Source organism: Crassostrea angulata, chromosome 8 (genome assembly GCF_025612915.1).
Source record: "Crassostrea angulata isolate pt1a10 chromosome 8, ASM2561291v2, whole genome shotgun sequence".
Classification (NCBI taxonomy): Eukaryota; Metazoa; Mollusca; class Bivalvia; order Ostreida; family Ostreidae; genus Magallana; species Magallana angulata.
Window position 1 is genome coordinate 36,544,348 of NC_069118.1, and position 23,670 is coordinate 36,568,017.

The 23,670-nt window shown below is 32.9% G+C and overlaps 1 protein-coding gene across 2 annotated transcripts in view; it reads right to left on the minus strand.

Annotated features, from left to right (window-relative positions):
- The window catches only part of LOC128159380 (early endosome antigen 1-like), a 132,663-nt gene that overhangs the window by 62,500 nt on the left and 46,493 nt on the right, over positions 1 to 23,670 (minus strand). For both annotated transcript variants that reach the window (XM_052822442.1, XM_052822440.1), the window contains exons 17-20: positions 8,045 to 8,275; positions 3,025 to 3,159; positions 1,890 to 2,018; positions 1,667 to 1,789 (exon numbers count right to left, since the gene is read on the minus strand). In XM_052822442.1, coding sequence (XP_052678402.1) covers positions 1,667 to 1,789; positions 1,890 to 2,018; positions 3,025 to 3,159; positions 8,045 to 8,275 — 618 coding nt within the window. The remainder of the gene's footprint in view (positions 1 to 1,666; positions 1,790 to 1,889; positions 2,019 to 3,024; positions 3,160 to 8,044; positions 8,276 to 23,670) is intronic.

Below are 23,670 nucleotides of genomic sequence, written 5' to 3' on the forward strand. Positions count from 1 at the left end.
GGTCTTTATTTTCACAACTTTGAATTCCCTTTGCCTAAGGATGCTTTATGCCAAATTTGGTTGGAATTGGCACAGTAGTTCCAGAGAAGATGTTGAAAATGTGAAAAGTTTGTGAAAAGTTTACAGACAGATGACAGACAAAATGTGATCAGAAAAGCCAACTTGAGCCTTCAGCTCAGGTGAACTAAAAACTTTAGTAGATGATTTACATGTATCATTTGGCAAAACTAGTAGTCAAGTTTTGGCTTAAGGGAAGCTCTATGAGCAGTCACAATATCACCAGCAAACTCTCTCAATACAAATACCCAAACCACTATAGAAGTTAAATGGTTACAGTGTAATATCATGAAACACAATTTAAAAGACTAACTGTGAAATAGCTATTTTCTTCAAAATTATTACTACAATGAAACTTCTCTAAACCGGCAGGCTACCGGACCGGACAAAAGAGCCAGTTTACAGGGGGTGCTGGTTTACTGAGGTTCAGTTAAAACTAGCCATTGTTAAGGAAATTATGTATCTGTTTAAGCTATTTATATAAATATAATACATGTATAGATGTACATGTATAATGCTTTTTGTAGCTTATAGTCAGTAATAAGTTTTGATTTAAAAAAAAAAAATTGTGAAAATGAACTAAACATGATAAGAATGATTTCAAAGTGATCACAAAGATAGAACACCAACGTTGTACATTTACGTGTGTACAAACTCATGTCAAATTTTCTCTGAAAGGCCGCTTATATCAAATTGCGCTTACATTGAAACTCTGATAAAATATTTTAGTTTTGGAAGCATCTGAAATTTTATTTGTGTGTGTGAGTGAATGTAAAATAAAATCAAGTAGATTAAACATTTAATAGGGTCAAATCAAGAATCAAGAAACAGAACTTTATGCCGCTTGTATCATTGACGTTCGATTTATTGCCGAGCTCTAATCTTTACTCAGTGTAGTATAAAATAAAATACAATAACTAAATACGAATCAAATCGATGAATTAAAAATAAAACAATAATAATCACAAAATAAACACACACCAAAAAAGGCTATATGCCGGTTTTGTGAGGGTATATTTCACACGTTTGTTAAAGACCGGCCGATAAAAAACGGCCGGTGTCCGGTATTCAGGGGGTGCCGGTTTTCTAAGGGTTTATATATAAGAAATAAAGAGAGAGCTGGCCGGGACTTTTTAAATCGGCCGATATTGAGGGGGTGCTGGTTTTCAGGGGTGCCGGTTTTGAGAAGTTTCACTGTATATCTATTTCTAGACAGTGTAATTTCCACAATAATTGATGATTTTTTCTAAAATTTTACTTTTACTGCTTAAAAAACAGGTAAAGTTAATTTTTACGAGCTGGGAAAATTGCAAGATCCACCAATGTGCTTCCAATGGGTTGACATGCTTTCATTTTGTTTTCTTTCTGTACTTCCAGTTTTGACTATATCAAATACATGTACATGCACTGATTTAAGAAAGGACTGAAATTTCTTCTTAAATCTGCACACTCCGTTTCTGAATTTATGATCAGCAGCGAAAATTAAAATTCATTTCTTATAAGAAAGCCTAATTGATACATGCATACTTCCATTGAATAATATTGTTTAGTCAGGCAAGAATTTTGGAAAGCTATAACTTGTAAATATGTAATAATGAAAACATCTTACAGAATTCTTTTCCTGCTCCAAGTCAGCCATTCTTTCCTTCACTTCTGTGCTGTGTCTTTTTTCACTGAGGATCTGTATCTCTAAATCTTTTACTTGTGCAGTTATATTTTCAAAATCCAAAATCTAAAATAAGTACCATGAAAGTCTCTTTAAACTTAATATTGTTTCTGTGTGTGTGTCAGAGAAAATCATACATGTACCAATTTAAATCATTCCAAAATACCTTTTCCTTGAGTTTTTGTTCAAGAGCTTTAAATCGCTCTTGAGATGATGCTTCTTTTTCTTGCTGTTTTCTTGTCTCTTTTTCCAGTGTGGCATTTTTTTCTCTTTCAATGGCAGCTTCTCTATTTTTCTGTTCATTGTGAGCAATTTAAACCAAAATAGTATACCTCAGCATGCAATAAAAATTCACAAATAATCCGGGAAATTGTGCTATTAAACCAAGAATTTTAGATGAAGTAAGATTAAGTTGATCAGTTTACTTTGTTTTTTTTGTTGGGTTTTTTTTTTTTATTTAAATACAACTTTCACAAAAGAAAGAGCAGATACAAGTGATATAATACATATAACACTTACTGGTATAATAAATTTTGTTAATACATTTCTCTGATATAATATGATTATACAGATGTATATACACAAATGTACATTATCACCAATATAATTTTAGTATTGTCAAGAAAGTTGTTATTTTTGGGGGGTATATATTGGGGGCGAGGGGGTGAGGGAGGGGTAGAAATTGGGTGATTTATCTATAAGTTTAAAAAGAAAATTCACTGACTTACTATAAATTAATCTTGCTCTTGTATTCTTGTACAGATTTAAATACATGCATGCATTTACTTTGTTATGCAATTTTGATTCAAATCACGAAAAACAATGAATTGTGAATTTTCCTAAATACACAATACAGGTATTAGTTATTGTTTCCTTCTTGTTTTCCTTTTTCAAAGGTTACATAAATAACATAACATCAATCCACTGACACATCATGTATGTGTTCATTTAGTATAAGTTTTTACATTAGTTAATACATTTTTGGACCATGCAACAAAATACTAGTAAAAGGTCTGCATTTGTAAAACCTTTATAGTGAAAATATCTTCATTATTTATAGGTAGAGAATTCTGACACATAGATTTAAATAAGTAATTGTCATTTTCCTGAATTTAATAATGTTGTCAATGTCATTCTAATAAATGATATGTGTGACAAAATGGTTCATGTTATTCAATAACATAGTTGATCCCATCTGTGTCTTAAATTAATTACTCTCTCTCTCTCTCTCTCTCTCTCTCTCTCATTTCAGTATATACATAAGCAGAGAACAGTTTCTTAATTCTATAAAAAAAAATTACCTGTTCCAACTGTTTCTGCAATTTTCTGAGCTCTGTTGATTTCTCTCCTAAACTTTTTTCAATATTTTTGAATTGATTCTGTATTTCATTTCTCTCGCATATCACAGCTTCTTCAGCTGTTGTAAGCTGCTCAATCTATAAAACCAAATGTCTTTTTGTTTAAAGGAACCGAGCAATGTAAACTGTATAGCAGTAAACATGTAAGCCATGAATAATAGTTTGAACAAATTTCTTTCCATGTAAATTTACATAATAATTTTTTACATTAATTCATTCATTAAGAATTTTTTTCTCTTAATCTGTTTAGTTAAAACATATTTAATGGAATCCCAACTGTGGTCTTTTTCTTGAAGTAGAAATTCAAGATACGTCATGTAAATTAGATAACACAAATCATATACCTATATAATATGTTAACATTTTCCTTCATAATTTCTCATTGATTTACTATTTATTGCAGTTCATTCATGACCATTAAAAAATGACCATGGTTGAAATATAATTGAATATACTACTTATGTGACTCTGTCAGGACTCTGAAAACAGAGTTAACTCTGAAAACAGAGTCTTTTGCTCCATCATGTATTGCAGTAAATGGCATTTCTAATATAAACAATGTGTGAGTAATGTCCCTTAGTTCGGATAAAATCTCATAAACTGGCCAAAAATAAAACCCACCAAATTCATTTTAAAGTTTAAAAAACATTTTTTAACATTTAATTGTCATATTTATGTCATAGGTTTAAAAATATTTACCTGTACATGTATTACGCAAGATAATTTTTAAATTAAAAAATTTACCCATAACTTTGATCGTCCACAACTAAACATTCTGAAAAATATTCATATAAGATGCTAAATTGCCCATATGCTTCCTTAACACCCCCGCTTGGGTTTACTTGAGCAGACCCAGAGTAAACCCCGAAAGTAAACCCAGAGTTTAGTCAACGTAAAAAACCAACAAAAAGAAACAATATTTTTGTACCTATCAATATATCTGGGAAAATGAATTCTTTTGGGTAAAACAAAGTAATCAAGTACAAAACGAGGCTTCTTGTGTTCTACATAACACAATATTGGATTTTGTGCCCAAAATGATCTGACTAAACATTCAAAAATGCTAAGTCATGTATAAAATGCTTTTTAATACACAAAAGTCTTCCAAGTCACTTACAACTTTCATGCCATCGTTTACAGAGTTCAAAAGCAAGGTTAATGTAGCAGAAACTCTTTTTGCATTTTTTTTTTTAGCTGAACACAACCTACCATTTTCTGTGTCAGATCACTTTACAAAATTCAAAATCAGCAACTGTTAGTTAAAATGCTTCTTTGCAATAAAGTATTACACATAAGTTTTAACACATATTTCTATTGTATATACCTATGAAATGCATGGTAAATATGTCGTGAATGTCGTTACGCGCTCTGACCAGATTTTTTAATTTCCAAATCTGGTCAAGACCAGATTTTCACATGTTGGAGGTTAGCAAGTATGATCAATTCTATTTATTCAAAACAAATAAGACGTTTTCAATCATTGCTAGAACAGTCAATTTTTGTTAGTGATTGAAGCTCTTTTCATTTACACTCTTATCAATTTGTATGTCTGGTGATTTTATATTTCAATACAATACAAAACATAGGTAATGACAGATTACAAAGCTCAGCGAGACAAGGCATTACCTTTATGAAGCATCACCTTTATGAGACCACATTTCACAACAAACACATCTACCAAACAAGTTTGCAGGAGGTAGCACTTTTTTTAGCATCCTTGATTAATTCATCATAATGGAGATCAGGCTCTGCATCTGAAGCTACCTCTGCCATTCATTTATATTATAGTTAAATCAACTATACAAGCTATTATCTTTAACACATGAGACCTGTTCCAAAAACCTAAACCTCGTCCAGACACCTCGTCCAGCATCCAAAAGCTATGGCTCAGATTCAGCATTAAAGCCTGCCTGGTGCATCAGTATCATAAGACGCATCATCCATGCAAGTTTGGTGAAGTTAGGACCAGTATTAACCAAAATATTATCATCAGAGAGCACCTGCTCTGAAAACTTTAACCATCTCTAAAAACCTCATGCATCCAAAACCTATGGCTCAGATACAGCATTCAAGCCTGTCAGGTGCATCAGTATCATAAGATGCACCATCCATTCAAGTTTGGTGAAGTTAGAACCAGTAGTAACTTAGAAATGGCTATCAAAGGGCACCTGCTCCAAAAACCTTAACCTCTTCCAGCATCTGAAATTCATGGTCAAGATTCAGCATCCATGCAAGTTTGGTGAAGATAGGACAAGGAGTAACTTAGATACAGGACTTGGAACAAAAACTTTAATCAGGTTTAGAGGCCAACGCAGACACCAGGGGTATAGCATAAGCTCCCTCAAACTTCTTCTCAGTTAGATAAAAAGTAAAACTTAATGCAATTTACATTTTAATAATGGTTACCATAAAATTCCATGAAAAACACAAAAATATCACTTTTTATGTACATTCGTCCAAACATCCATCTTTGGAGATAAATAACTTTTTTAGATGGAAATAAACTTCTTCAGTAAAACTCGTTTATAGCGAAGTCTTAGGGCACAAGGGATTTACTTTGTAACATCTGTAATCCGTATAAGGAATTTGTAATAATAACTAAAGCCAATTCATTTTATACATGTTTTCTTTCACCAGACTATAATTTTTGCTAATTGAGGCTTAAAATAAAAATAGATTCTTGTGTTACCTATAATAATCGGATTGTAAATTGAAAAATTTATATGAAAATAAATTTATTCGAACTATTATGTTAGATATTTGTGCAAACGTTTTAAACTGTAAAAAAATCATTATAAAAGTGTAAAATTCGTTATTATTCACCATAAATCAGTTCGCTATATTCGTAAATTCTGACTAGATTGTTACGATACTTTGGTTAAAAAATGTTAAAAATTCCTAATTTTAAAGGGTACCTGCAGCCCAGCCGATGTGAAACATATGTTAAAGAGTTTATTTACCAAAATCTAATGCAAAAAACCGCATCGAAATCGGTGCAAAAATAACGGAGTTACGCCTCTTCAAAGTGGCTATTTTTACCTGCTTTGGGAAATCTAATCAAGAGAAAACAGAATTAGGCGATAACGAGGCTTCAGCGGAAGTGACGTCACGAGGTCAACAAGAGGGAAATTTCCTTTCAAAGCTATACAAATTAAATTCGATTTTTCAGCCAAAATGATTGATGTAGGTCTGATGTTTTGACTTATCTTGTTATTTTAAGTATTGTAGATCTAGAAATTTGTATCCGTTATTATTTTATTACAATCGGATTTCTTTTAAAAGGATTTTAAAATTTATTATTCTCGTCGCCTTTTTACCGATGAATACGATATCTTAAAACGCTTACATAGGCAAATTCATGTTCATTATTCATTTTTTGATTACATAATATCCTTTCACACACGAGTGATCCGAGACAATGACACAGGTAAACAGGTAAACTAACGAAGCCACTGCTCCAGACACACGTGTATCTGGGGTATGTATACACAAGGTACACAAGTCTGGTGAACGAAGAGAGGGTTTCACACCTCTAGGCGGGTAAATTGATTTGTGTATAATAAGCTACTCAATTGTTAAAAGATAAAACAGAGAAATAAATTAGACTGTGTAAAATCAAGCATTCGTCAGCTAAAACATGTGTATAGTCCGTCAATCAGTGATCAAAGAATCATGCATGATACTATTAAATAGTAAATCTAATGTTCGAAGTAAATGCCTTTATTGTTACTTATCTAATCACTTCATAATGACTAAATTTATAATTCAGCAATTGAAACCTTTTTTATGTGATCAAGTAATTATTTCGGAAGTAATTACGTTGTTCTTTATAATTTCTTATTTAATAAAGTGCAACGTTCTTTCGAGCGCTATGGTCGTAATTAAACGCTTTATAACTCCGTATAGCTTAAATTGTAATACTGACAACGAATCATTATGAAATCTGAATAAACTGGAACATTTTGACAAAGGATGTAAATAAATGTAAAATTAAATTCCATTATTGTACTTTTAAAAGAATACGAGACAGACTTAATCATGCAGCCATCTTGGACTTTCGCCTTGATCCGTTTATAATCCCGTGTTTGTTTGTTAAAGAATGCATACTGTTTTGATTGTTATTGGTCCGATATCAATATCATTGAATAATCGGGCGACATCATTTGTAATTTTATGCCTTATACGAGGAATAGACCCCGAGTTACCTTTTACGAAATATCATTATGTATTATCAATATTATTAATCAGTTAATAATGTCACTGAGAAATCATTCGAAAGAATGACAATATTAACAAAATATGTTTCTTATAACAATAATGCTTTGATTAATTGTCATTTTGCTACATATGGTGTGCATTTATATGTAAAATGTGTTACACATTTGACGAAATTCATGAAGCAAACAATTGTCTGAATTCGGCATTTTTGTTCGATAAAATACGGGTTAAGCTCAAACAACAGTATAATTAGTCTTCCAGGGTTGATAAGGAAATAAAACAACAGAAAAAATGTTCATATATCAATAAAACAATGCAAGAAAACGAACAGTTTTCATACGATATCCCTGTTTCTCATACAGCGGCGTTGACCCCGTGACGTCACAGTTCATCTCGCGCCAAATCGGCTTGATTCAAAACTCGTTCAGGTGTGAAATCGGGTTTTCCCCAAATATCTCGAAAACTACTTATGCGATCGCTGTAAAATTTTCAGGATGATGTTTTTACACATAGATCTCCATTATATCAAAAACTGACCGGCACTGCAGGTACCCTTTAACATATGGATATTAAAAGACATCAATGACAACAACACTTACTCAAATGTAAGAATTGCTCATGTTAGCTTTGATGAGCACAATGTGACAAAAATGTGTAATTTAATATAGCCATATAAGAGTACATTTACAGCCTACAAACACAAAAGGTTGTTAAATTTCCTGGACTTTAAATCAGATGAATTTACCTTTGACTGAGATTCAATCTCTAGCTGATGAAGTTTCAGCCGTACAGTGTGCAGTTTTTCAGCCTTTTCTTCAAAGGCAGATTTCTGTTTGTGTAATAAATCTCCTGTTGTTTGTAACTCCCCTTTCACTTCATTTAATTCTCTATGAAGATTTTCGATTTTGTGTTCACTGTCTGATTTCTGTTCATCTAATGAATGCTCAAGTTGTGATATTTTGTTTTGTAGTAAGGTCTGAAAAAAGGTATTTCAATGCATGACACACTATTTTAATTTATTGACACATCTTTAAATTAATTAAAGACAACACCAAAATGAAGATAAATATCAACAAATATCAAGCTCAACAAAACTTTATTTCAAAAATTAGATAAAAAAAACTGTAATTAGTACCACACTAAAAGAACTAGAGGTCATCTTAGCTTTAAAAGCTATTAAACAGAAGAAGCTTATTTTTAAAATGAAAAGGACTCTAGATTCTTTAAACAAGAGGCCCATGGGCCACATCGCTCATCTGAGGAACAATAGGTATGATAAAATCAGCTTAATGGAGTCATATTACAAACTATCTGGACAATGTACAATAATACATGTGATCCTGTATAAATAAAATCCATTTTCCCCCTGGATATTCTTATGTTTATATTCATTAGTCCCTTTAATAACAAGATGATTTTATAGTCATATCACATGTTGAGTAATGTAGTTCTCAAAAAGATCCTTAACAATTGTTTATATATGGAATATAAACCTACATCAAACACTGAACCTTCTTGTGAGGCCGAAGAATTGTCCTGGGGCCAAAGTCTTAACAATTACAGTAAAACTCGGTTATAGCAAAGTCCTAGGGACCGATGAATTTACTTCGTTATATCCATAATTCTTTATATTCGTATAATGAATAATGTTTTCTTTCACCAGACAATAACTTTTGCTGATTACGGCTTAAAATAAAAAGTACACTTCATTGATACCTTTAATAATTGGATTATGAGTCGAAAAATTTATATAAAAAGAAATTCATTCAAACTACTATGCTAAATGGTAGTGCAAACTTTTTTAACTGTAAAGAAATTCGTTATAAAATTGTTAAATTTCGTTAATATTTACCTCTGCAGGACTCAAAATCAGTTCGCAATATCCATAAATTCATTATATCCGAATTCGTTATATCCAAAAAAATTGGAAAAGATTTGTTAAGAATTTGACCGGGGACTCAAAAAAAAATTCGCTACATCCGAGAATTTGCTATAACCGTGTTTGTACTAAACGAGTTTTACTCTATAAAGAATCATCTGGCTGATTAGTTTCTGAGAAGAAGATTTTTAAAGATTTACTCTACATATTCCTATGTAAAACTTTGACTGCCCCCCCCCCCCTCCATCCATTGTGGACCCACCCTACTCCTGGGGGTGTCATTATTTTCACATCTTTGAATTTACACTACCTGAGGATGCTTCCACAAAAGTTTCAGCTTTCCTGGCTGATTAGTTTTTGAGAAGAAGATTTTTGAAGATTTACTCCATATGTTCCTATGTAAAACCTTAACCCCCCCCCCCCCCTCAATGTAGCCCCATCCAACCCCCAGGGATCATGATTTTCATAACTTTATATGTTCCTATGTAAAACTTTAACATCCCCCCAATGTGGCCTCACCCAATCCCCACAGATCATGATTTTCACAACTTTGAATCTATATACCTGAGGATGCTTCCACACAAGTTTCAGCTTTCCTGGCTGATTAGTTTCTGAGATGAAGATTTTTGAAGATTTACTCTATATGTTCCTATGTAAAACTTTATTTTAAAAAAATAACTATATCCAAAAGAAAACAAGAATAGAATTCCTGGGTCCCCCGCCGGTCAAGCAGTATACTAGTATCGAGTCTATCGACCAAGGCTGATTTAGGAACTTGACCAAGGTACGGTATTAGTGGTATTAACATTTGGTATAAATTTAATGAAAATCCGTCAAAATTTGTAGGCATGAGAGCGCTTACAAGGTCAATTTTTGGATAAAACGGATCATTATTGTGGTCAAAGTCCCATAACTCCAACAACAAGAGGCCCATGGGCCACATCGCTCACCTGAGCAAACATTGATAACTATTTTGACTTAAAACACTTGAAATAATAGAGAAATTTAATTTTTAGCATAGTTTAGTACCATAATTTTCTTATGTAAGATTAAATATTCTTTATAGAGGGGTGGGGATGAAAATAAATTGTGTCATTTAAATTAAAATGCATTACTGGTATGTTAATTCCAGCAGGTTTTTTTGCACACATTTGAAGAGTAATGCATGGTTCTTTAAAGATAAAATTTTCATGCAACTGCTAAAATGTATATTAGTTTGAAATTTAGCACTTATTGTGGGCCGACCTTATCACCTGTAGTCATAATTTGAACAAGTTGAATCTACACAATTAGAGGATGCCAATATTCCAGTTCATTGATTTTCATATAAGAGATCATGCAATACATATCCAGTTTTATATATAAAAAGTGGTTAACCATTTAAACGTACAAGAACCATTAAGGCTCCAGGCCCTTCATCACGTCATATGATAGTACATGTTATTTCATGCAACCTTTCTTTATTTCCAAGATTAAGTTATGACAAGAAGTACGTGCAAAATCCTATTAGATAATCTGTAATCTAAATTGTGTCTGTTAAAAATCTAGCTTCATTTATACGCCGACTTGATATATCCCAGAATTTGAAATGAACAGAGAAGCTTTCATATGCATTTTGGCTAAATTGGATTTTAAAATTGGCAACATTCTCTTTGATGTGAACCCTTAAAAATAAGAAACCTGTTGAAATATGTTTCAATCACAATGGCATGATTTAACATATCTACAATGAATACAATTACTGGTATAATATATCAACATGAGACATATTTCATTTTAGAAAGCAATTTTATTTAGAAACAAACATTTCTGGTAATATTAAAAGAACCTCGGGAATAATTTTTATGCACACACATTAAAAAAAACCTAGTTACTGGTAATACATTATCTATATCAAATTTTACAAATATACTGTAAATGTAAACATGTAGTTTCTAAGTGTTATATAGTTATGCATATTGTACATTAAATTAAATGAATATAATGATGAGAAAATACCATAAATCATACTTTAAAACCAAATATATACATGAATATATAATTAAGTTAGTCATATATATACACAAAGTTTAAATAAATTAATTTAGAAGTTTCACTGTTTTTTCATAACCTTTCTTCGAAAAAGCGAAAATAGAAAGGTTATGAACAGTATTGATTCACAAGACATACGGTAATTAAATGAAAATTATTTGTCGATAGAATTTTATACAAAAACTAGTAACATAATTATTCTTGTGTCATTTACTTAACTGTAATGAAACAGAAAATGATAAGATAAAGAATGATTTGAAAATACGAGTTTTATGATAATTTTGTCATTTGAGTGTGATTGTTCAAGCAATTGTAAAAAATAATTTAATGCACTTTATACTTTAAAATGAGCATTATCAAAAACAATAAAATTTATGACACATTTATGACAAGTTCAATATAACCATACAAGATGAAGACATCTTTTCTGTTCTATATGATACAAATAATGTTTCAATCATATTATATATTTGCATATAAATGCATGCACAACCATATGAAATAATACTATAGTTGAGTATATAAGCGTTGAGTGTGTGTGAATGATTTTGAAAAATTAAATAAAACTTAGATGAATATTTGTTTGAAATTAAATTCACTTTTAATGCAATGTACATGTATTTCTCATTTTTTAATTTCTTTAAATGAGATTTTCTATAAAGTGTACATTAAGAGTACACTGCATCAAATAAGCTACCAGTATGCAATATTTCTTTTGTTTTTTCTTTATACATGTATGCCATATTGTTTATAACTCTGTCCATAGATATGAATTTATTAGAAAAGGCAGGTTTACCGCCCGCTACAGGCTGGCCAGTGACCTCCTTTCTTTATACTTACCTGTCATTTTTGAACGATTGGAGCCAAGTTTCTTTAAATACAGGTGCTTTTGTATTTATAAGAGAAATACATGCATTCAAGTAAATTAATAACATTGCATTAGTAAAATATATATAATTTTCATTATAAAAATCATATTACCTGGGTAGTTATATAGTTTACATAAAAATGATTTGGCCTTAAGTAATATAAGAAATCCATAAAGGACCAGTTCAAATCAAAAAAGAGAAGGAAGTTGTCATTACAGAAAAGATGTCTTCTTTTTTTGCTCCAATATTTTCGACTAACATCGTACATGTATTAACATGATTTAATATACATATAACATGCACTCACATGAAGGATTCGTACATATTGTGTGTGTATTGTCCGTATAAATAAATATTAAAGAATTTTAAAAAATGAATACAGATTCACATACATTTATTGTATTGTAAGACACCAACTTTTGCTTGATATAATACGATATTATTGAATGAAGTCATTGATAACAGCTACAAAGATAATAATGAAATAATATTAAATTCAAAGACATATTTGAAAAATAGTTTTTCTAGAATATAGGGTGTAATTATTCATATGAGATGCAAACAATTTTGATGTGACATATATAATCTAGTATAGACTGTATAAATATATGAGTACAATTAAACTTCTATCAAGTTATTATGAAAATACAACAAAAAATATATAAATAAAGCATCAGTATACAATTCTTTTTAGGAACAAATAAGTGCAGGTGCATGATTAATCAGTTTTTTTTATTTACTCTCTTCTCTTCTCTTCTTCAGATATTGCCACATTCTGTTTTGCTTTAATATGAAGGAAAGATTCAATTTTTAATGTGGCTTGTGCACAGTATTGAAGTTGTTTACATGACTTCCAGAACTGCAATTCACAATTAACTCGCATGTAGTTCATTTATGGAGCACATGGCCAGTGGTCATTGGCGTTAGGCCAGTAACCCAAAGGTTGCTGGTTAAAATCAGCTGTGGTCACTTGATGTTTTGTTGTCCCTTACACAGGGTACTTTATCGATCTTTGTCTCAGTCCACCCAGCTGAAATTGGGTACGAGCAGTAAGCTGGGAATTAAGCTGTGATAGACTGGTGTTCTATCCATGGGGAGTCGGTGACTGTAATCTGCTTAGCACCTTGGAAAGTGAGTATAAGCACCGGTTTTATGCACCTTCATGGCTTTGAGAAGGATTAAATTTAACTATTTTCAATCAGTGTCTTTCCTCTTATTGATGCAAGTCTGCAAATTAATATTATCTTAGAATATTGAAGAAATACACAAATTTACACATGTTCACTGTACAGTAGCTTTGAATATAAGACATAGGCATTTTTTGGTTCAATATATGTATAATATATAGACATAATACAATATAATGTATGAATTTAAAAATATTGGCATAGTCATGTTTTAGGTGGGAGGAGGAGTAGAATTGATGAAAACAACATCAGTGAAGTAGATGATATCTGTGTAAATTTGGGCTAGAAATTAAAAATTGAGAACAGATTTAACAAATTCTCTACATTCAGAAAACAGTGGAATTGTTACAAATCAAATGCTCAATTAATGATTTTAATCCCCATCCCCCTTGAACCACTGAATCTATGACACTGCCAAAAGCAAATAGTTGGTGTCTTACAATACCTATATATTAATTAAAAGACCATTTGTCACCTTTTAAAGGTGACAAATGGGATGAGGGAGGGGGCATTATTTTCACAGCTCCCTCTGATGAGTTTTTACTTTGGTGCCCCATTCTCTTTAAAACACAATTATTTCATTCAAAAGCGCAGTATATCATTTTATGATCAGACCAGTATGCTTCAATCACATCTGTTGCACATGGGGCTATGTTTGTAAAAATCAGGTCCAGCTGAGAACCGGTATTATGTGTAGCCTTTGTTACAATTTGTTTACATTTAAAGCATTTTTCAAAAAATGTTAAAAAGTCAATATGCCCAGCAAGCAAATCGAAATTGAAATCCCCTAAAAGTACCAAGTCCTTCTGGTGTTCAGTCAAAGGCTTAAGATGTGTGTTTACATGTTGCTTGAAATTTTCCAAAGAACATGATGGGTATTTATAAAGTACGATAACTTGTACATCTCTACTTTGGCTTAAATGTACATTTGCAGTGATGAACTCCAAGGAACCATTGTTAAACTTTGAGATATACGTTATCTTGTAGTCATTTTTAACATACAGTGCTGTTCCATGATGTGGACGTCTATTCAAGTGACATGAAACCTCATGATTAAATATTGCTGTGTAGCCGTGTAGTTGAAAATTGTCTTCATCTGCACTGCATAGTCTTGTCTCGGAGAAACCAACTACATCTGATGCTAGAATATTTGGCTTCCTTTTTACTTGTGAAAAGTGCTTATGAAGTGATCTACAATTGTTGAAAGCAACTTTAAAACAATTAGAATTGATTTGATACATTGGAACATAACAAAGATGCAATGGCACCTCAGTTTTCATTCTTTCCATTTCCTCAAGCACTTTTTCATCCATAGCTAATGCCTGCTCATTGAAGTTAAGGATGTGTAGATTATCTACTGACCGTACTCGACTTAGAGCAACATAGTGAATGTGTGGAGTTTTCCTAATTTTAGTTTGAGACAAGTCAATTACAATTTCATCAACAGTGCACCCTTGAGCTTTATGAACTGTCTTTCCTGCAGCTGGTCGCAATGGAAACTGAATTCTCTGAAAAGTATTATGATTCATTACAAAAGACCGCTGAACTTCAAAAATAGGTGTCCAGTCATCATTTATTCCATCATGAAACAAATGCTTGTATTTTTTGCGATTTGACTTTCCAACAGCAGAATCAAAAAAATTGACCCAAACTATGCTTGGTCTTGATATGCCTTCCATTTTGCTTTCAATCAGTTGAACTTTACATGATGACCCATTAGTAAGCCCATCAGAGACATCAACATTGACCGAGATATCGTAAATCATCCCCACAGCAAGAATCAATATTTGCATTAAATTGGCAGTTTTGCTAACATCATCCTCATTTACTAAAGACCTGAGAAGCTTTTGTTTCACTTCCTTTGAGTAATCTTTGATAACAGTATCAACTGATTTCACCATGACCTTTTCTCCTTCAAGTCTCTCAATCAACTGATTGTTGTATGCATCTACTTTAGAGTTCTGAGTAAAGAGATGTGGAGCATGGTTTGGATAATTTTCATTTGTTTCTGTTATCATGCATCTCTGAATTACATTCTTGTCTTCTGGTGTTAATTCATTATAACGAAGGCGATTAAGCAGTTGGGCAAATTCAATATCATCTTTTTGTCTCATTATTTCATCCAATTCAAATACACAAAAGTGTTCCCTCCACAGATTGCTTGCAAGAGCTTGGGCATTACATTTTAAATCCTGAAAGATCCAGCTGTCCATCACAGGTTTGAGTTGAAAAAAATCACCAACTGCTAAGATACTAATACCACCAAATGGCTTTTTGATGCCTGTAAGAAGTTGCAAACGACTGTCAATCAGAGCCAAAGACCTATTGCCTACCATTGATATTTCATCAATTATGATTATTTTCAGGTTTCTGTATTTGGTACGAAAAGTATTCAATTCATCGCAGTGTAAACTTTGTTTGCTTTGATTAATTTTTTGATGAAAAGCGGACGCTATGGTTGACCCTCCAATGTTATATGCTGCTTTTCCTGTGTACGCACAAAGAAGTATTCTAACATCATCTGGGTTTTCACCTTCAGTTGAACATAGATATCGGTGCAAAGCTTGATAAAGTGCTCTTATCAAAACAGATTTGCCAACACCAGCACCTCCAGATAAAAAAGAAATCATTGGCTCTTTTTCCATTTTGACCCATTGCATGACATGATTGAAAAATTCCCTTTGCTTCACATTTAAACTTTCCACCAATTTCAAATATTGATCCTCTGGCAGTCTCACAGAACTTTCCTCTGTAATTTGTCTTGATGGGATACCAACATCTGCTCCAATATCATATATTCTTTGTTCAACTGGTCTCTCAGGGTTAAACTGGACATACTTTTCTGATTCAAAAGATCCTTCAGCTTCATCTTCTGCCTCTGTTTGCTGAGTATTAGGTGCTAATTCATCAAAAGCATCTGTTAATTCATCATTTGCTATCTGTAATGCTGCATCTAGCATTTCAGCATTAAACTCATATTGCTTGATTTTATGAGCCAAAAAAGACTTTCTAAGACTAAATGAATTTTCAAAAGTGTCAGTTCCAGACAACAGATCAACTGATTCATCTCTCCAGGGCAAAAACAACATTAACCTTTCTCTATAGTAATTTTCAGGGTCTGTTTTTAGATTGAACCGGACATATCTAATCACTCTAGGTACTTTGCGACGTCTGATGATAATGCCATTCTTTAGAGTAACAAGTGTATCACTCTCATTAAAGTCATCATCTGACTCATCATTTTCATCATCATTTATTTCTGTTTGATCGAATGTTTCTTCACTTTCTTTTGGAAACACTACCTCAAGTTGAGATACATAGTCAGCTAAACACCAGTTTTCAAGTTGTTTAGGTCGTTTTGCGTATCTTTTAATGACATTACTGCATTCAACATCTGTAGAATTTGGTGTCAACTTTTCCAGTTCAGCATCTGTTTTGATGAGAATTACTCTATCATCAGAGGGACTTGTGTTGATGAAAACAACATCTCTTGATGCTTTTGTTAGAGGCATTTGCAACACTAAATATGCAGCTTCTTGTGCTCCAACTTCCACGCTATTGAGGAAATGGTTTCCAATATGACGCACTTGTCTTTTTATGTCAAGATTTCCATCTCTAGCTTCTTTTGCAGCTCTGTTCAGTAAATCACTCATTCCTCTTTGAGATTTACTAATATATGAAACAATATACATTGCACAGGCATATGGATCCAAGATAAATTGCATGTCAATGTTTGCTTTCCAAGCATCTAGAACAACAATGTTGTAAGAATTTACTCTCATATCGCATGGCTTTCTTTTTAGAAAAACCTTTGGACCTCTCAATGAACTCCTAATGCATTTGATGTAATCTTCCTCAGATATTTCTAAGACTGAATCTAGGAGTTCCTTGTATGATAAATCACAGTCATTTTTCGACATATCATTCAACTTTTTCTGAATTTTATCGTACATTTTCCTGTACTTGTCAACATCAGCGTCTAAAGGTTCTAGAATCATAGAATCTTCTAAAGGAGGTAGTGGAAAGCCAAATCTGCATACATCTTTTCCTCCCTTTTTGCATGTTTGAGAATGTTTATGTACTTGTAATTCTGTCAAGTCATCACCTTCATTCTTTTCACATTTCAAGTAATTATCTACAAAATCCAAAATCTCTTTTTCTTCATTTTCTTGATATTTTGGGGCATTTTCAATCCAGACAACCATATGGACATGGGGTGATCCTCTCTGTTGAAATTCAATTCTATAAAAATAGTCTTTCACTTTGCCGATTGGATGATGGTCACTTTTCAAAACAGAATTCAGGAACACCCGAAACCTATGGTCAAAATATCTGGTGCATGTAATTGGATCTTTCTGTACCATTTTTGATTTTTGAAACCATGACATATTGTCAATTTCTTCATCTGTATATTCTTTTACATTGTTTAAAATGCCCAGTGCTCTGATTAGATCAGTCCATCTTGTATCAGCAGCAGACAGAGACATGAACCATGTTGGTAAACCTAACTGTCTGATCATGGCAAATACATCTTTTTTCCGAGTTTCAAGATATGCAGGTGAATTTCGTAACTGTCTAAAGATAAAATAACCCTCATTGTGTCTAACAAGACTATCGACATGTGTAGGATTTTGCACATCGGTTGCTGTGAATGTTTTCCCCTTAGTTTTACATTTCCTCAAAGCTAAATTGCATTTGTCAGTAACTTGCTTCATTTGTATTTTTTTCAACTTAAAAAACAAGTTTGGAACAGACTGTGCTGCACGTCTATCAAAACTTCTCAATTCCCACTTAGCTATGTCTGCATATGAAACACGCAGTTCTCTTTCTTCATCATTTAATCTTTTCCTTCCACAAAAGATTGTAGGAAATGATAAATATTCAGCAGCCTGATCTTGATATAAGCTTAGTGGACGTTGTCCTTCACCAGGGGCAAATGTGTAAACCTGATTCATGTCTCGTGATGCATCATCTAGCAACGTATCACAATTTCCATCTCTACCAATTCCATCTACTTCACAAAATTCATCGTTATCAGACTCCAGACAATCAGTATTTTGGTCCCTTCTTGACTGTGTCTGAACCAATTCTTGCACAATTTCGTTTGCCGAGGTTGTGACTTCTTGAAACCAGTTGTCATCAACATTGATATTTGCGTTCTTGTAGAATTCACTATGGTTCATAAGCCAATGCAGTGCTATCAGTACTTTTGCTGGTCGTACATTTTCATGATAATCGCATTTTTGATACGATAATTTTTTCTTCAATTTTACGGGAATTGTGACATTTTCATCTAATTTTCTAGGTAAGCTATTTATTGTAGGCTGAATATCAACTGGGACATTCACAACATTTCCTCTGGCAGAATATTGTCCACCTCTTGGTAACTCTCTAATTTGCATGAAAGGAATTCTCAAAGACACAAGCCTTTCCTCTAAAGGGAACAAATCTAATTCCATTGGTTTTTGTGGCCATGTCATACCATTAAAAACAGACAACTTTGGAGTTTTGTTTTCTTTTAACGATGAATAGCAAGTATTGCAAATCCACTCCTTATCTTGAACAGAAAGAGTACTAGTCAAGTATTTGTTTTTAATTCTTTCATCCAGTTTTGTGTTCTCCACTTTTAATACACTATCTTTAAACCACGTTTGCTGACAACAAGAACATACAAAAATGGGACCATGCCTAATCTGTTCATGAAAATTTTTGATACAGTCATCTATACCTGCTCCAAACCTAAGCTGTCTTTGACGTTCATTTACTTTGTTACAGTATTCAACATCTGTTCTCTTTTTCTGTTTCTGTTCCCTATTATGAAATTTTTCATTTTCATGATATGAAATGATACTTCGTTTAGCTTGCTTTTTCAATCTTTCTTGCTCAAGGACAATTGGGTTCTTTCTCTTCAATTTTCTGGCTTTTGTCTCTCGTTCATTCTCCTTATTTCTTACATTAATGTTTTGTCGTTTCAATTTTCTTCCAGTTGTATTTTGTGTTCTTTCCTTTTCTTTAACATTGATACACTGTCGTTTCAATTTTCTTACAGCTGTATTTTGTGTTCTTTCCTTTTCTTTAACATCGATACACTGTCGTTTCAATTTTCTTCCAGCTGTATTTTGTGTTCTTTCCTTTTTTAACACTTGAGGATTTTGTCTTTTCAGTTTCCTTGCAATTTTGTCCATCTCTCTTTCCTCGTCTTGAACATCAATACACTGTCGTTTCAATTTTCTTCCAGCTGTATTTTGTATTCTTTCCTTTTCTTTAACATCGATACATTGTCTTTTAAATTTTCTTCCAGCTGTATTTAGTGTTCTTTCCTTTTCTTTAACATCGATACACTGTCGTTTCAATTTTCTTCCAGCTGTATTTTGTGTTCTTTCCTTTTTTAACACTTGAGGATTTTGTCTTTTCAGTTTCCTTGCAATTTTGTCCATCTCTCTTTCCTTGTCTTGAACATCAATACATTGTCGCTTCAATTTTCTTCCAGCTGTATTTTGTGTTCTTTCTTTCTCTAACGCTTCAGGATTTTGTCTTTTAACTTTTCTTGCAATTTTGTCCATCTCTCTTTCCTTTTCTTTAATATCAATACATTGTCTTTTCAATTTTCTTGCAATTTTGTCCATCTCTCTTTCCTTCACCTGAACATTAATACATTGCCGTTTCAATTTTCTTCCAGTTTTGTTCTTTTTCCTTTCATTCTCTAACACTTCAGGATTTTGTCGTTTCAATTTTTTGGCAAGAGCATCTTTGCATCTTTCTTCAGTTTTAAATTGTGCATTCTTTCTCTTTCTTGACATGTATTCTCTCATATAGCGTTTTCTGCATTGCTTCTCACCATTTGTAATAGATGGGGTATCATCCATTTTGTAGAATTTTTTCTGCAATGGGTCTCTCTCTGGAAAACTGTGATGCAAAGTGCTAATTGAGATTGGTAAGATTTCAAACTGCATAGAAAAATCAATATGCATGCTGTTGTACATGTTGTACAAATATGTCACCAAATCATCAAGACCCTTGTTCATTACCAACACAGATTTGCCCTCACATGCAGACATGCCGTCATTGTCATGTGAATGAGAATCGAAGAAATAATATTCAGTGTTTGACATTTTGTATACACCCGAACAAATTGCTCCTATCATAATTAGCAAATATCTAGAAATCTGGAATGCCTCATCTAATGCTTGATGCAATGATTTCACAGGGCTATTTTGATCTCCTGAGACAACTAATCCCCAAATGGTATCAAATTTGTGAATGACATGATGATTTTCTCCCAAAGTTAAGTTACTTGGTAATTCATCAAAGTTGAGAAGTTTGTTATGAAAGATTTGTTTTTGCATTAAACTTTTGACCACTGTTGTATACACCTGGTCTCCTGCTATTAAAGTGCTATCTAAAAATTCAGTTGTGAATGAGAATCCTTCATAACATTTGATCAACATAGTAAGTGCATTGCAAGTACATTGACTGCCCCTTGAAAATGATGAAAATCTTGTATCTCCTTGATGAAATGACCCAAAAACTAATTTCCTTTGATAAACCAGGTTATCTTCACGAGGTTGCAAATGATTTTGAATAGTTTTAGTCAGAGAGTCATTGTTTGTAAGATTTTTTTGCACATTGTTTTGCAAATTCATTTCAGCAGACTTTTGACACAAATTAATTTCACAAAGTTCATTGAGCAAATTCATTTCAAGTTCATTGTGCAAATTCATTTCAAGTTCATTGTGCAAATTCATTTCCAGTTCAGTGTCCAAATTCATTTGACAAGTTTTTTTTATTTTCCTGTTTTTTTTTTAACCTGAGGCCAGGCTCCTCAGGGTCAACATTGGTTTTACTGTTTTTCACGAGGCCAGTCTCCTCAGTCATTTTAATGTCAGAAATTGTTTTACTGTTTTTAACGAGGCCAGTCTCCTCAGTCAAGTCCAGGTCAGAAATTGTTTTACTGTTTTTAACAAGCCAGTCTCCTCAGTCATGTCAGTCTGTAACTCTTTCCTGTTCATCCTCCAATACTTCCGCCGTGGCATCTACAAAAAATACCCTTATATATAAAGATCATGAAATGTCATGCAAAGACCATTTTATAGTAAAGGGTTTGACTGTGAAAATAAATTATACCAGATGTAATTATAATTTGAGGGGTTATAAAGTCTCCTAAACGAACAAGGCTATTATTGGGGGTAGGGATGACCAACATGGGTCAAACTTTAGAGACAAAAAGAGTTAATACTTGAATATTTCTTTTTGTGAAAATTTATGAGGTTCATGAGGGGTCATTTACTGTTTATCAGGTGAACCGACATGACCTAAGGAACAAGAATATACATGGTTAAGGGTTGGGGTTCTCAACCCTTTTCAACATATTTGGACACATACTGTTTGAGGGGGGGTCTGGACTGCCCCTGGCCCATGACCTACATAGACCATTTGATGCCCCTTAACACAAGGATCAAGAATATATATGGTTTAGGGGTGGGAATCTCAATCATTTTAAAAATATTTGGGAACTTCCTGTTCCAGGGGGGTCAGGACTAACCCCTGGCCCATGACCTACATACTATTTAATGCCCCTTAACACAAGGATCAAGAATATATTTGGTTTAGGGGTAGGGATCTTTACAGTTTTAAAGATATTTGGGCACTTCCTGTTCAAAGAGAGTCATGACCACCCCCAAGGCCAATGACCTACATAACATTTGTTGCCCCATAACACAAGGAACAAGAATATATATATGATTCAGGGGTGGGGATCTTAACAGTTTTTAAGATACTGGAGCACTTCCTTTTAAAGGATAAGTCAGGACCTACCCCGCGGCCCATGACCTGCATACCATTTGCTGCCAATAAACATAAGGATCAAGAATACATGTGGTTTAGGATAGGTGATCTCAACTATTTTCAAGATATTTGGGCACTTCCTGTTTGAGGGGGGTCAGGACTATCCCGGGGCCCATGACTTGCATGCCATTTGATGCCTCTTGACGCAAAAAACAAGAAAATATAAAGTTTAGGGGTAAGGACCTCAACCATTTTCAAGATATTTGGTCATTTCTTATTTCTTGGGGGTGGGGATGACCCCAAAGTTAAGATCTAATCAACCTCACATATTGCCAATAATTCAAATGGTCCCAACCAATATAAATGATTGTTGTTTACCTGGCATGAACTTCTGTGACTTTTTGTAACCTAACTCACTTGATCGATAAATACACTGGAGTGGGAAAAATATTGTCACATGATATGTTAAAGAGCTCTATAATGTATTGACAAGCATGTTAGTAATTACTCTAATGTACTTAGGACCACCAATTATTTTCATCTTTATTAAAAAAACAAAAAACAAATGGCTACAAACTAAGATGATTTTCCATTGCAATATTTTCTTAAGAACAATGATACTTTAGATATCATAATTAAAATGTGTCAGAACTAAAGAAACTGTTCAAAAGACATCGTTTATATTTTTTTTGCAAATTACCAGTGTTTCAAACTCGTCAAAAAATTAACTAGACACTCGGGGCTGACAGCTAGTACAAGTTGTCAACTCTGTTAAATTTTAACCAGCTTGGAGAAAAAAATTGACATTTGTTTTTTTTTTTATTTGCATGTAAACCATTCAAAAATCTGCTCAGATTTTGTTCCATCATAAACTTGTCGTTCTGTTTTCCTCCTCTAATCTCAGCGAAATTTTTGAAATACATCTGTTCAGAATCTATAAGAGTATATATGACCTTAACTGGAACTCTAAAGCATTTTTGAAGGTGTAATGCATGTGGATATGAATTGAAAAATAAACAAGTTCATATCATATAGCTTTCCAAAAATTCAAACATATTTTTTTAAAACTAAATGTTGTGAAAGAACTAGGTACATTAATTGCCAAAAATGGACGATATTTTACTGAAAGATAGATATGAATATGCAAGTTCCTAAAATAGAACAGTTTTCATAATTTCAAGTCTTCTTTATTTTTATGTGTGCCGCTGCTCAAATACTGGCCATTTCAGGCATGTTTTAATGAAGTCTCATTTAGCATTGTAACATATAACAATAAACAATTATCGCATTAATATGAAACACTTCATAATGGAAAAACCACATGTGCAGCTGAATTTCTATAGGAACAAAACTTAAAATAAGATTTGAACCATTAAACCAACATTTTATGTTGATAGGGAATTGAACAATGTTCGAAGTAAAAAGTTGAAGCAGGCGGTCGATGTAATTCAGCGTATTTCTTTCGTAACAACCAGCCAAAGTTGGGGCAAATTTTACAAAACCACTATGTCGCACTAGTCTGTGATTCGGAAGAGACGTACCAGCATCAAAATGTTTCAGCCTCGACGAGATTACCCTATATTATTCCGAGCATAAATGGGGACTCTACTTCGCCATCATG